Raw genomic sequence first — 13188 nt, forward strand, 5'->3', positions numbered from 1 at the left:
CTCCAGCAGGGATACGACTTCCTAAAATCCTGCCCCGAAATGAGATCCATCCTTCATGAGATCCTCCCCACTCCACCAAGAGTGTCTTTCCGCCGTCCACCTAACCTTCGAAACCTCTTGGTTCATCCCTATGAAATCCCCAAACCACCTTCCCTACCCTCTGGCTCCTACCCTTGTAACCGCCCCCGATGTAAAACCTGTTCTATGCACCCTCCCACCACCACCTACTCCAGTCCTGTAACCCGGAAGGTGTACATGATCAAGGGCAGAACCACGTATGAAAGCACCCACGTGATTTACCAACTGACCTGCCTACACTGTGACGCTATCTATGTGGAAATGACCAGCAACAAACTGTCCATTTGCATGAATGGACACAGGCAGACAGTGTTTGTTGGTAATGAGGATCACCCTGTGGCTAAACATGCATTGGTTCATGGCCAGCACATCTTGGCACAGTGTTACACCATCTGGGTTATCTGGATACTTCCCACCAACACCAACCTATCCGAACTCCGGAGATGGGAACTTGCCCTTCAATATATCCTCTCTTCTCATTATCCACCAGGCCTCAATCTCCACTAATTTCAAGTTGCCGCCACTCATACCTCACCTGTCATTCAACATCATCTTTGCCTCTGCACTTCCGCCTCGACTGGCATCTCTGCCCAAATTCTTTGCCTTTAAATATGTCTGCTTGTGTCTGTGTCTGTGTGTGTGTGTGTGTGTGTGTGTGGGGGGGGTGGGGGGGGGGGGCGGTGCTCGCGCATCTGCTGCTGTGTATATACCTATATTACTGGTCTTACTGAGTTGTCCATTTGTCCATTTGGATATTATATTTTTTGCTGTTACTAAAACTTTTCTATATATGTTTTTTGCATATTCGGTTGTATTTTTGAAATGCAGGATCTCACTGGTTGTTTCCGCACCGCTGAGGTGTTTGAGGGTTACAGAGGATTTTCTTATCCCGTTGGTCACATAGTTCTTTTGTTTATGTTTTAGTGACTCGAACCTGAATTTAAATCTTGATAGAGACTTTGAAAACTTTCTATCTGTACTAGTCTCCAACTAAACTTCTTCCCATGTTTCATTGTTCAACCCTTTTATGCTTTAAATGTATTTTAATTTTGTTTTCTACTGCTATGTTTAATTTTAAAAGCTGACTGGAATGATCTGAAGGGCCCAGGTTACCTACAACAACATCACAAATTTTTTTTCTTCAAGTCAATTAGTACATTGGCAACGACTGATGCTGAGTGCTTAGTTACCCTTGTGGCTGTGTTAATCGATAGTGATATTCTATAGCTGTAGATGATGTTCAAAAAAGTGTTGCAGAACCCATCTGGGTTCAATGTGTTGATACTTAAATCTCCAAAAAAGAGAATTTTGTCCTTAGGATTAGTAACTGTGTCCAATATTTGGATTAGTTTTGCAATGAATGTTTCTCTGTCACCAGTGGAAGAATGGTAAATACATAGTATAGTTACACTTTGGAACGTAAGTGGCGTTCTTATCTCTATAGCTGATATTTCTACATCTCATTTCTACCTTTATACATAATCCCTTCCTTTAGACCCACCACCTCTCATAGTGGTTCTACTATAATGACATGCTAGATTATATGAGCTTAGAGCTACATGTATAATTTCAGATCCCCTACACCAATGTTCTGTTATGCAAACAAGTGAGTTGTCAGTAGTTCCACTTCTAGCTGTTGCACTTTATTTCTTCTGGACTGGACATTCTGGTGGAGAAATGAGAAACACCGAGCTCTTCTTCCCTTGGAGACTTCTTGTTTTTCTTGTCTTCATCTAAGAAGTCATTTGGATGATGATGATGAGCTATAGTTTTCTTGTCATTCACTTCACTATCCACTGTTTCTGCTGACTCTTCATATTTTTTTGCGTGTTACTGCTGATGGTTCTTTTGCTTCTACATTTTTCTGAAGTGTTTCTGCTGGGTTTGGTGATGGCATTGCGACTATCTGTTTAGTTTTGAGCTTTTTTTTTTATATACCAGGTTCACCAGATAGGCTTTACCCAAGCATTACAGGTTGTAGTCCATGTTGTGTGAGGAATCTACCTCCTATTTTACTCACGTGAACACATTTTGCATTTTTAAAATATCTGTAGATTTTTGTTGAGTGATTACTGGCAATTCGTATCTCTACATTAAAACAAAACTCTCTCACAAGATTGTTGTAATGTGGAATATTTACAATTATGACATGTATATGTGTGTGTGTGTGTGTGTGTGTGTGTGTGTGTGTGTGTGTGTGAGAGAGAGAGAGAGAGAGAGAGAGAGAGAGAGAGATTTTTCAGACACTATTTAAGATTGTGCAGAGAAATCACCATTTTGTACTTGTAGACATCATTAGAACCTCTCAGAAGTACGATAAATCCTTTATCGTCCAGATTTTTCTACCTCTGTAGATATAATCATATTTTAAATTTCACCAATTGGAGCTCCCGGTTTCACTATTCCACACAAATATATATTAGGTTTTTTCTCTTAGTTTATTTGCGAGACGACAACCCCGGCTGTCTGAAAGCAGAAATAGTTTGCTATTGGAGTTTACAGTCTGGAAGTCGTTTTGTGTCATTTAACCAAATGCTTCAGCACAACTTTGGGATGGCAGATTTGCAATGTCCACATCTATGCTTGGTTTTTTATTTGTCAGTGTCAATAAATTTTCTTCTCCTTCTATATTCACATTGTCCTTTTCCTCTTTGCCTCATTCACGAGAACCGCATAGGTCTGCATTTCCACAATCATCAGTAGAAAATACATGAAATAAGTTTTTGTCTACAAAACTTATGTTACTTTCACAGTTTTTTCAATTTAGTACTTTTTTTCTTGCTGCTGTTGCACTACACATTTGTCCACTTTTCTGCAAGAGCTGCACTATCATGTAGAAATTTCAGCACATGGTTTCTTTTTCATAGGAAACTCTTGTTGCCATCTTTACGACTGACTGTATTACCGATAAATTTTACAGGCAATATGCACATATATCATTGAATTTAAGAGCAAAATTACATCATTGTACAACACACAGTTTAGGAGATATGAGGGCATAAACATTAAGCACAAGATCAGGTGTTACTTGATGTGGGTGTGGATCCACAGCTACACTATGTGATCAAAAGTATCTGGACACCTCCAAAAACATACGTTTTTCATTTTAGGTGCATTATGCTGCCACCTACTACCAAGTACTCCATATCAGTGACTCAATAGTCATTAGACATCATGAGTGAGCAGAAGAAGGCACTCTGCAGAACTCACGGACTTTGAAAGTGGTCAGGTGATTGGGAGTCACTTGTGTCAAACGTCTGTACATGAGATTTCCACATCCCTAGGTCCACTGTTTCTAATGTGATAGTCAAATGGAAATGTGAAAAGACACATACAGCACAAACGCGTACAGGCCGACCTCGTCTGTTGACTGACAGATAACGCCAACAGTTGAAGAGGGTTGTAATGTGCAATAGGCAGAGATTTATCTAGACCATCACACAGGAATTCCAAACTACATAAGGATCCACTGCAAGTACTATGACAGTTACGCAGGAGGTGAGAAAACCTGGATTTCATGGTCGAGCGGCAGCTCATATGCCACACATCATGCCGGTAAATGCCAAACGACGCCTCGCTTGGTGTAAGGATCTTAAGCATTGGACAATTTAAGAGTGGAAAATAATATGTGAAGTGACGAATCACGGTAAACAATGTGGTGACCTGATGGCAGAGTGTGGGTATGGTGAATGCCCGCTGAATGTCATCTGCCAATGAGTGTAGCGCAAACAGTAAAATTTTGAGACGGTGGTGTTATGGTGTGGTCATTTTTTTCATGGAGATGGCTTGCACCCGTTGTTGTTTTGTGTGGCACTATCAGAGCACAGGCCAACACTGATGTTTTAAGCACCTTCTTGCTTCCAACAGTTGAAAAGCAATTTGGGGATGGCGATTCCTTCTTTCAACATGATCAAGCAACTGTACATAATGCATGGCCTCTACATGAGAATAACATCAATGGACTGACCTGCACAGAGTCCTCATCTCAATTCTGTAGAACACCTTTGGGATGTTTTGGAACGCCAAGTTCGTGTCAGGCCTCACCAACCCACATTGATACCTCTCCTCAGTGCAGCACTCTATGAAGAATGGGCTGCTATTTCCCAAGAAATCTTCCAGCACCTGATTGAACGTATACCTGTGAGAGTGGAAGCTGTCTTCATGGCTAATGGTGGGCCAACACCATATTTAATTCCAGTATTACTAATGAAGGGCACCATGAGCTTGTAAGCCATTTTCAACCAGGTGTCCGGATACATTTTATCACATACTGTGTAAATATACAGCTGGGTGGTACTGGATTTCTCTGCTAGTATTTAACTACTTCAGTTGTGAAAGATCACTGCCAGGAGAAAGTGCACTAATGCTAGTGAAAAATGCAACACATACAAAGAATAATGAAAAGCAAGCAAAATTTGGACAGTGTAGAGAACAGTACATGAGGAACACCACAAAGAAAAGATTACACAAAGACCTAACAGCAGACTAGAAGATTACTGTAACACTGGGTGCAGACAGTGAATAGCTCATGTAGATGTGGAAATGCGAACACAAATGTTAATATGACAAGTGCACTAAAGCCTGGCACTTGTTTCGGGGGATGCTGCCAACATAGGAGTCTGTGAAAGTCAGTTGGAACTGACTTTAGCTGCATTAGTAGTACTAACAGATTACTTGGCGTTGAGGTTCCTCAGTTTTATGTTAAATTGGGAAAGGAACGGAAATGTCTATAGTGTGAAAGGGAGCTTGGTTTATCTGAATGTTTTAAAAGTATATAGATGGAATACCAATTATAGTGTGTAATTTTTACAAATTCATAGTAATCTGTGGGATAAAAACTGTTTCAACTCCCACAAACAAGAGTGCTACGAGTGTTTTACCTCGTTCAGTATTCCACCACCCCAATAGCAAGCTGTATGCGTACAATGTTCGATTGAAAAAGCTCCACCCACGCCTGAGTTGAGCTCTACATGTCACCCACTGCGTTCCTCCTCCAACCCCCTAGAGGTTAAACATCAATGGAATTGCCACCAGCCAGCCCTCTAACTCCAAATACTCTTGGATTTGGCACTAATATAGTTCATGTTTTATTTTTATCATCTTTACATGTCACTTTACAAACAATCGGATTCTGTTGTTAGAGGTATCAAACTTAATAACATATTTTTCCATATAGTAATTATCAAGTCTGTTTATACCAGGTGTTTCAGTCTCATAATCTGTATAAATACAATTTCAGTTTTGGCTACACAATAGCGTTTAATCAATTGTCAGCTGCACGTGTGTCATCACTAATTTTGTGGAAATGAGAAAATACAGGTGTGTGTGTGTGTGTGTGTGTGTGTGTGTGTGTGTGTGTGTGTGTGTGTGTGTGTTTCATGTGACATACTCCCTCCAAGAGTACATCTACATGATTACTCTGAAATTCGCACTTAATTGTTTGGCAGAGGTTTCACAGAACCATTTTTCGATAAGGCTATTTCTCGATAATTCCACTCTTGAATAGCACATGGGAAAATGAACTAAATCTTTCTTTGAAAGCTCTTTTTTCTCTTGTTTCATTATGGCAATCACTTCTGTCTATGTAGGTGGATGAAATAATTTGGCATTCAGAGGAAACACTTGATGACTGAAAAGGTTTTGACCAACAAAAAAACCTTTGTTTTGATGATTTCCATGCTAACTTGCTTTACATATCCATGATGCTCCTCCCCCCATTTAACAATAATACAAAACAGACTGCCCCTCTGAAGTTTTTGATGTCCCTCATCAATCCTATCTGTTAATGACACGATATTGTGCAGCAAAACCCCAGAAGAGGATGAACAAGTATACTGTTGGCCTTCTCTTTAGGTTTGTTGCAGCTCCTAAGTGTTGTGTCAATAAAATGAAGTCTTTCGTTTGCCTTCCCCACATTTTCTCTGTGTAGCTTCCAGTTTAAGTTGTTTTTAATTGTAATCACTAGGTATTTAGTTTAATGCACAACCCATAAATTTCTGTCATTTATTGTGTATCTAAAATTTAATGGAATTTTTTTAGTACTCATGAGGAAGACCTCGCACTTTTCATTGTTGAAAGTTAACTGTCACTTTTTTTCACCTTTCAGGTATCTTGTCTAAATAACATTGTAAATTATTTTGATCTTATGAAGACTTTATCTGAAACTAAAAATGATAGCATCATCTCCAAGCAATCTACAGGAGCTGCTCAGATTGTTTCTTAAATTGTCTACATAGATTAAGATATCAGAAGGCCTTTATCTTTTGCTTGGGAAGCCCCAGATTACACTTCTATTTCACTAAACTCAACATTAAGATGGTATTCCATAGTCAAGTTTTGATTCGAAGCTGCTTGTGAGGAACCATATTAAAAGCATTCTGGAAATCTAGAAATATGGAATCAATCTGAGATCCCCTGTTGATGGCACTCAATATTTTGTGTGCCACTGTTTTTTTCTGTATTACTACGGATCCAGCAGCTCAGCTGGAACAGTTGAAGCTGACAGAAGCAGTCGGCAAATGCTAAGTTGTCGGTGCGCCCCTTGCAGCAATAGGACTGTTTATGCGGTGCGAGACAGGCCTGGTTGAGCACCACAATCCTCCAAATGCAGAGGTAAGACAGGGCTCTTGCAGGACAGGCCAAGTAGTTTCTACATAGGCAGGCCACAGATTCGTCATTCTGAACATGGCTGGAAGCAACGCGTCTGCACAACAAGTGGGCTCCTACCCCCTCAAATAACTATCAATTTTAGTGGAGGAGCAGCAGTCCAGCAGTGACAACTACGAGGAGGGGGCCAAGCCAGGTGCTGGAGTGATACAGGACGGTGAGCAGTTGTCACACATTGGGGGGTCTCCACTGCCACACCATCTTTTAGTACCAAAAGCTCGTTCCTGAAGTCGGCAGTTCTAAACTGGTGCACCACCTCCAAGTTCACTCCAGCAGCAGCCAGACTCCTGCCCTCCCAGGATAGTACAGCCGTTCACCCTTCTGTGCTGATATAGGCACCCTTGCACCACCCACATGGGCAAGATCCACCAGAGGAGGCTGTAATCCCATGCAAGTGTTCTGGAAGTCTTCTGTACTACTGGTAACATCCACAAGCAATCGTGCTACACCTAATTGGCATGTATGCTGCTGAGTGAGTTTCTGGTGTTAGCAACCCGGACACAGACATCGCGGCATTCTGGCCAACAGATAGCTGTTGCCACGCACCTGAAACAGTCTGCACCGTGTGCCGAGAGCAGCGTGGCCACGGTACTGTGGAGGCACAAGTTTACTAGCATGAGTTTTAATAGAATGTTTGACTTGTGATGATGTTTGCCTGAGCTCCAATGACCTGCATCCTCACCACAACCAATGCACAATCCTACCGTGCACAGAAGTGGCCCTTCATCCCAGATCCGCTCTAGAATAGAAAGCCATTTCTGTTTCAAAAGAATAATATTTTCTAAATCCTTGCTGGTTGTGTGCCGATAGGTCTTTTCTTTGAGGTATTTCATAGTGTTCAAACACTGTATACATTACAAAATCGTGGCTATGTACAAGGCAGTTACCACATACACACTATCTCAGTACCAAAGCTAAACAGCATATACAATATGCTCTCAATGTCAACCAGTGCAGTATTGGCATATGAGTGGTTTTAGACAGAGCAGAATGATCTGTCTACAAGAAACAGGTTTGTCATACTGTACTGTTTTTACGGAGGCTGCCGCCATGGCAGTGCTGTCTGTGTCACCACAGCACGGGGTGGCCGCTGTTACAACTGTGCAAATGGGATGCCAATGCAGACGGGTGCACAGGACCAAAGACGAAACACCTGAGCACTGCCACATATACAGAACCAAAGGGGGAATGCCTAAGAAAGTTTCTAGCAGGAGTGGACCACAGAGCGAACACATGGAACTGCAGCAGACTGAAAATGGAATGCCAGCCCACACACAGGCACACCGGACCACACAATCAAGGCGGTGGGCGGAGCTACAGCCACCATCTTTGTGCCATAACATAACTACACTCAGTACGCATCCGGCCTTGGAAGTGTGTGGTCTTTGTTTCTGATAACGGGAGCAGGCTGCAGATGGAACACCTGGAACCAACAATGGAGTGGGAAGACCATAGGTACAAATACTGGACCCATTCCTCTTGACAAGCAGTCTCGAGTAGCACCTGATGAAGATAACAAGTCAAACTGTCGAAATATCGAGCGAGGATGACACTCATCATGTCCGGCAAAATAATTGATATATCATTTTGTCATTAATGTAATTGTTTTCACTTAAATTTTATTAATTCAGGGATATCAGGACTTGAAGATATTGTAATGTCAATACTATAAAAAGATATGTTGTCAAAACTGAAACTTCACAACTAACAACCTAGTTAACTAATAGAACAGTTGTTCATGATCCTGAGAAAATCGTTAGTTTAGCTTAAAATTCTATAATTTAACAGTTATTAAATAATGAAGATATGGCTCCAAGACACCAACCATTTTTATACCTCATAAGATTTAATTTTTTTCTCATAATACTGAAGTTGAAAATTTTCTGAACATAGTGATATTTTACATTTCCCATACTTTATACTCAAAAGAAATATTTAAAATTTAAACATTTCATAGAATTTGAAATTCAGGGTGTAATACCAACAACAACACAATATATTCCCCCACTGGTCCCCTGCTATCCCTCCCCTCCCTGCCCCAGCCTCCTCCTTGCCCCTACCACTAACAGACTGCTTTCCCATCAAAGTGCACTTATTGTATGCAATCCAGCCTCAGCAGGCAGACACACTGGTTGTGTACGAGCTTGTGTGTGTTTTCTACTTTAGAAGGGGGCCTTGTGGCCTTACTCTCAAATGTATAGCAGTGTTTTTGTTGTGCCTGTCTGCAAATCAACAGATCCTGTGTATGGTAGATTTAAACTTTGTTACGTAAATTATAAATGGCAGCTCTCTTAGATGGCTCAGAGCCACTGCTGGTAGTGCCCGTGTGTGCATGAGGTGCACTCGTCTCTCTCTCTCTCTCTCTCTCTCTCTCTCTCTCTCTCTCTCTCTCTCTCTCTCTCTCTGTGTGTGTGTGTGTGTGTGTGTGTGTGTGTGTGTGTGTGTGGGCGCACGCGCGCTTTCTTTGCTGAAGAAGGCCTTGGTCAAAAGTTACAATGTGTATGAGAGTTGTCCATGATATAATGTTCCCAATTATTTTTCATAATGAAAAACATGTTTACTGGCATTGAATAATACACGTGTGGAAATCTGCAGACCTTTACTTATTTTTTGACATAATCACATTCATTTCTGCATGTGGTGTACCATCGTCTCTATGCCTGCATCATGGAATTCTTCTGCCACACCATTAAGGTAACTTAAAAACTCTTCTTGCAGCTCCTCTCCGGTTGTGAAATGAGTCCCATCCAGATGTTTCTTCACTTCAGGTAAGAGATGGAAATCCCTTGGGGCTATGTCTGAGCTGAAAGGCGTGTGTGTGACAGTATCCTATCCAAATCTGTTGATGAGCTCAGTTGTGACACAGATGACATGACGACAAGTGTTGTCCTGATGGAAACGCACACCCTTCGTGAGCATGCCTCTCCTCATTTTTCATATGGTCAGGGTTCTTCAATGTTTCACAGTAGCGGTCCATGTTGACTGTTGTACTGGCAGGGTGGAATTTGCACAACAGTGACCCCTTCCTGCTCCAAAACATTCTCACATCACTTTGTCAGCAGACAGTGTGTGTTTAAACCACTGTGGCTTCGGTGATGCTGGATGTTTCCACTGAAGGGATTGTTGTTCTTTTACCAGTGTTGTGTAGTGTATCGAGTTCTTGCCCCCCAGTGACAACAGAGTTCAAGAATTCCTCGCCATCAGTTGCCTATGCAATTTGCGATCTGCTTCCACACGTTTCTGTTTGTAGACTTCTGTAAGCATCCTAGGGACCCACCCTCCACAAACTTCTGTAAGCATCCTAGGGACCCACCCTCCACAAACCTTCGCATACCCTAAATGGGCTGTCAAAATTTTGTCAATGATAGTCTTGATGACACCAGGGATAATCTAGCAGAGCTCTCATACCAGATAAGTGTCTACCACATCTCTAGTTAAAACATAGTATACCAAATTTGTGAACTGTTTTGGTCTATACATACAAATATGACACTTGGGTGAAATGGTGCACTATTGTGAACCACAATTCGTAACATTAAATAGCAATTTCAAATTGAGGAATGGGATTTACAGGTTCTCTCATAAGTTTCTGACAAATGTTCATTCCACTTTCCCTTTTTTTTCTCCTTCAAAATTTTCAACACTAAATGTATAGCCTCTTAACAAATACACACTGTCATACAGCTCTCTCTCACTTGAGAACAAGGGAAGTACCGAAAGAACCAAATGACACCTAACAATGAATCCACAGGGACTAAACAAACTGTGTAATGGAACTGAGCACTAGTATATGTGATGGAACTGTTTACGTACTCCGTTCTCGTCGTACTGGGGCCTCCCTGCCCTGCCCATCATCTGCAAGACGTCAGTGATGGGCATGTCCACATAGCGCCGCTGCTTGCCGTCATAGTACTCGGTCCCTTTAATGACAACCAGATGGGCTGGAAAGTTGACACCCCAAGCAAGGGTGGCCGTTGCTATGAGAACCTGAAAGAAAGAAAAATGAATAAATATGTTCATGTTATTTCCTGAAAAAAGCATTTAAGTGAAACTTCCTGGCAGATTAAAACTGTGGACCATACCAAAAAGTCTGGAACCTTTCTTTCTTTACTTTTATGATTAATTAAGGCTGCAGGAGAGAAAAAGGAGTGGGGAGGGGGGGGGGGGGGGAAATCTGACACACAGGGCGACACACACAATATGTAGCAGCATTTTTAGTTACAGAATTATTTAAGATACTGATACAACTGTTTTGAACCGAGCGAGGTGGCACAGTGGTTAGCACACTGGACTCGCATTCGGGAGGACGACGGTTCAATCCCGTCTCCGGCCATCCTGATTTAGGTTTCCCGTGATTTCCCGAAATCGCTTCAGGCAAATGCCGGGATAGTTCCTTTGAAAGGGCACGGCTGATTTCCTTCCCCATCCTTCCCTCACCCGAGCTTGCGCTCCGTCTCTAATGACCTCGTAGTCGACGGGACGTTAAACACTAATCTCCTCCTCCACAACTGTTTTGACAAATGATAGCATACAAAGAGGCAAACGATTTTATCGGGCTATTAATAATATTAACTCTTTATTATCTAAGATACTCAAGGAAATATATATTTTAAAGGAATGGCCTAATTTTTAACAGCTTTCAGAAATCTTGGTGCCGAGTCATTTCACAAACTTATCTGAGAAATGTGCAGAAATTGAAAAAAGACAGCAGAATCCACTACTATGGCTTAAGCACTACCAAGTGGAAGCCTCATGCCAAGCTATGTCCTTACATGCAGAAAATGAGAGAGCACACACATTTGAAATGGTTTTCCTAATCCAGTTCTGATACTGTTAACATACGGTTCCATTTATAAAATCCTACTATATTCCCACTGTCCCAGGTAAGTGAGCTCTGTGTTGCTTTACAATGAAGAATTGTAATGTGTCATGGTATGAGAAATCTAATATTATTTGCAAGAGCAAAACTGCATTTGCCAAGACAAGAGCAGATGAACAGGACTGATGGCCAAAGACTTCAGTTATACCCTCGGTGGCAGAATAAGTCATTTTCTTCATCTGTACCTACAGAATTTCTATAACAATATTATGACAAGGATAGTTGCTACACACCACATAGCAGAGATGCTGAGTCGCAGAGAGGCACAACGGAAAGACTGTCACAATATAAGCTTTTGGGCAACAAGGCCTTTGTCACCACCCACCCACCCACCCACCCACACACACACACACACACACACACACACACACACAACTGCAGACTCTGGCAGCTGAAGCCACACTGCGAGCATCAGCAGCACATGATGGGAGAGGCAACTGGGTGGAGGTAAGAAGTCTGGGGCAAGGAAAGGGAGTGATGGCAGGGTAGGGGTGGGGGAATTGTAAAGTGACCCGTTTCCAAATTACATACAAAAATAACCACTATTTCAGTATACATATAATTCGAAAACGATGCTTTGCTGATTAACATTGTTCTTATATGAGAAACATAATATATATGTGAAATTAATACTGTAACTAATCGAATGAAATGTAGCACATGGTCAGGATGTACCAGTAAACCTATCAGTATAAAATTCCTACAGCAAATTAAATAGAACATATAAATAAAGCACGTTAATTGAATCTCCAATATATGTTAGCACTAAAATTCAGGCACTAGTTGATTTGTTATAAACAAATTTAGAAATGTAATTGTTACCTGTAACATAATTAGTCAGAAAATGTTATATTAACTCATAACTAAGTTGAAAACAGGTTCACCTTGTTCAGCACTGAGATCGTAAATTTTTAGCTATGTGTATCTCATATTTGGTTTAACTTTTAATTGTGATTTTACATAAAATTGTAATTTTCATTGTAGGTAATTGTTAACAAAAGTATAAATAGAGGTCATGCAGGCACCTTGGGGCACTCGTTTTTTGGCTAGGGTTGCGAGCAGATGTATTGTAGGCTCACTCGTTTGTTGATTGTTGTGAACTCTGTGTCGTTTGATGTGACTTTGGGTACATGTGATGTAACCAGGCTCAGACACCAGAGTCCTGGAAATATATTGAACTGCACTGTATTTTGGAATTTATTAGGGAGTCTTCCGCAATCTTTTTCATACGCTGCACAGCGACGAGACATGAATCCAGGAATTCTACAAAACCCCGAGAACTAAACAACTCTCATTGTTGGTAGAATTGACGTGAAAACAACAGCGCATCAACTGCGCATTTCAAAACACATTTGCAACATGGAGGTGGGAAAATATAAACATCTCAGGGACAATGAAGGTAGGGTAGGCCAGCTAGGTCAAGGCAGGAAGTTCGACAGAGGGCTGGAGGCTGGAGAGAGAGAGAGAGAGAGAGAGAGAGAGAGAGAGAGAGAGAGAGAGAGAGAGTGGAGGGGGGGGGGGGGCGGAGGAGAGAAATAAAATGACTGGGTGCATTAGTGGCATAG

General features: G+C 41.5%; 1 protein-coding gene across 1 annotated transcript in view; it reads right to left on the bottom strand.

Moving 5' to 3' along the window:
- Nucleotides 1–13188, bottom strand: part of LOC126284092 (activating signal cointegrator 1 complex subunit 3) — a 223304-nt gene that overhangs the window by 41127 nt on the left and 168989 nt on the right. Inside the window, exon 30 of the mRNA XM_049982741.1 lies at nucleotides 10558–10731. Coding sequence (XP_049838698.1) covers nucleotides 10558–10731 — 174 coding nt within the window. The remainder of the gene's footprint in view (nucleotides 1–10557; nucleotides 10732–13188) is intronic.

This window comes from Schistocerca gregaria, chromosome 8, assembly GCF_023897955.1.
Source record: "Schistocerca gregaria isolate iqSchGreg1 chromosome 8, iqSchGreg1.2, whole genome shotgun sequence".
In the NCBI taxonomy this organism is placed as follows: domain Eukaryota; kingdom Metazoa; phylum Arthropoda; class Insecta; order Orthoptera; family Acrididae; genus Schistocerca; species Schistocerca gregaria.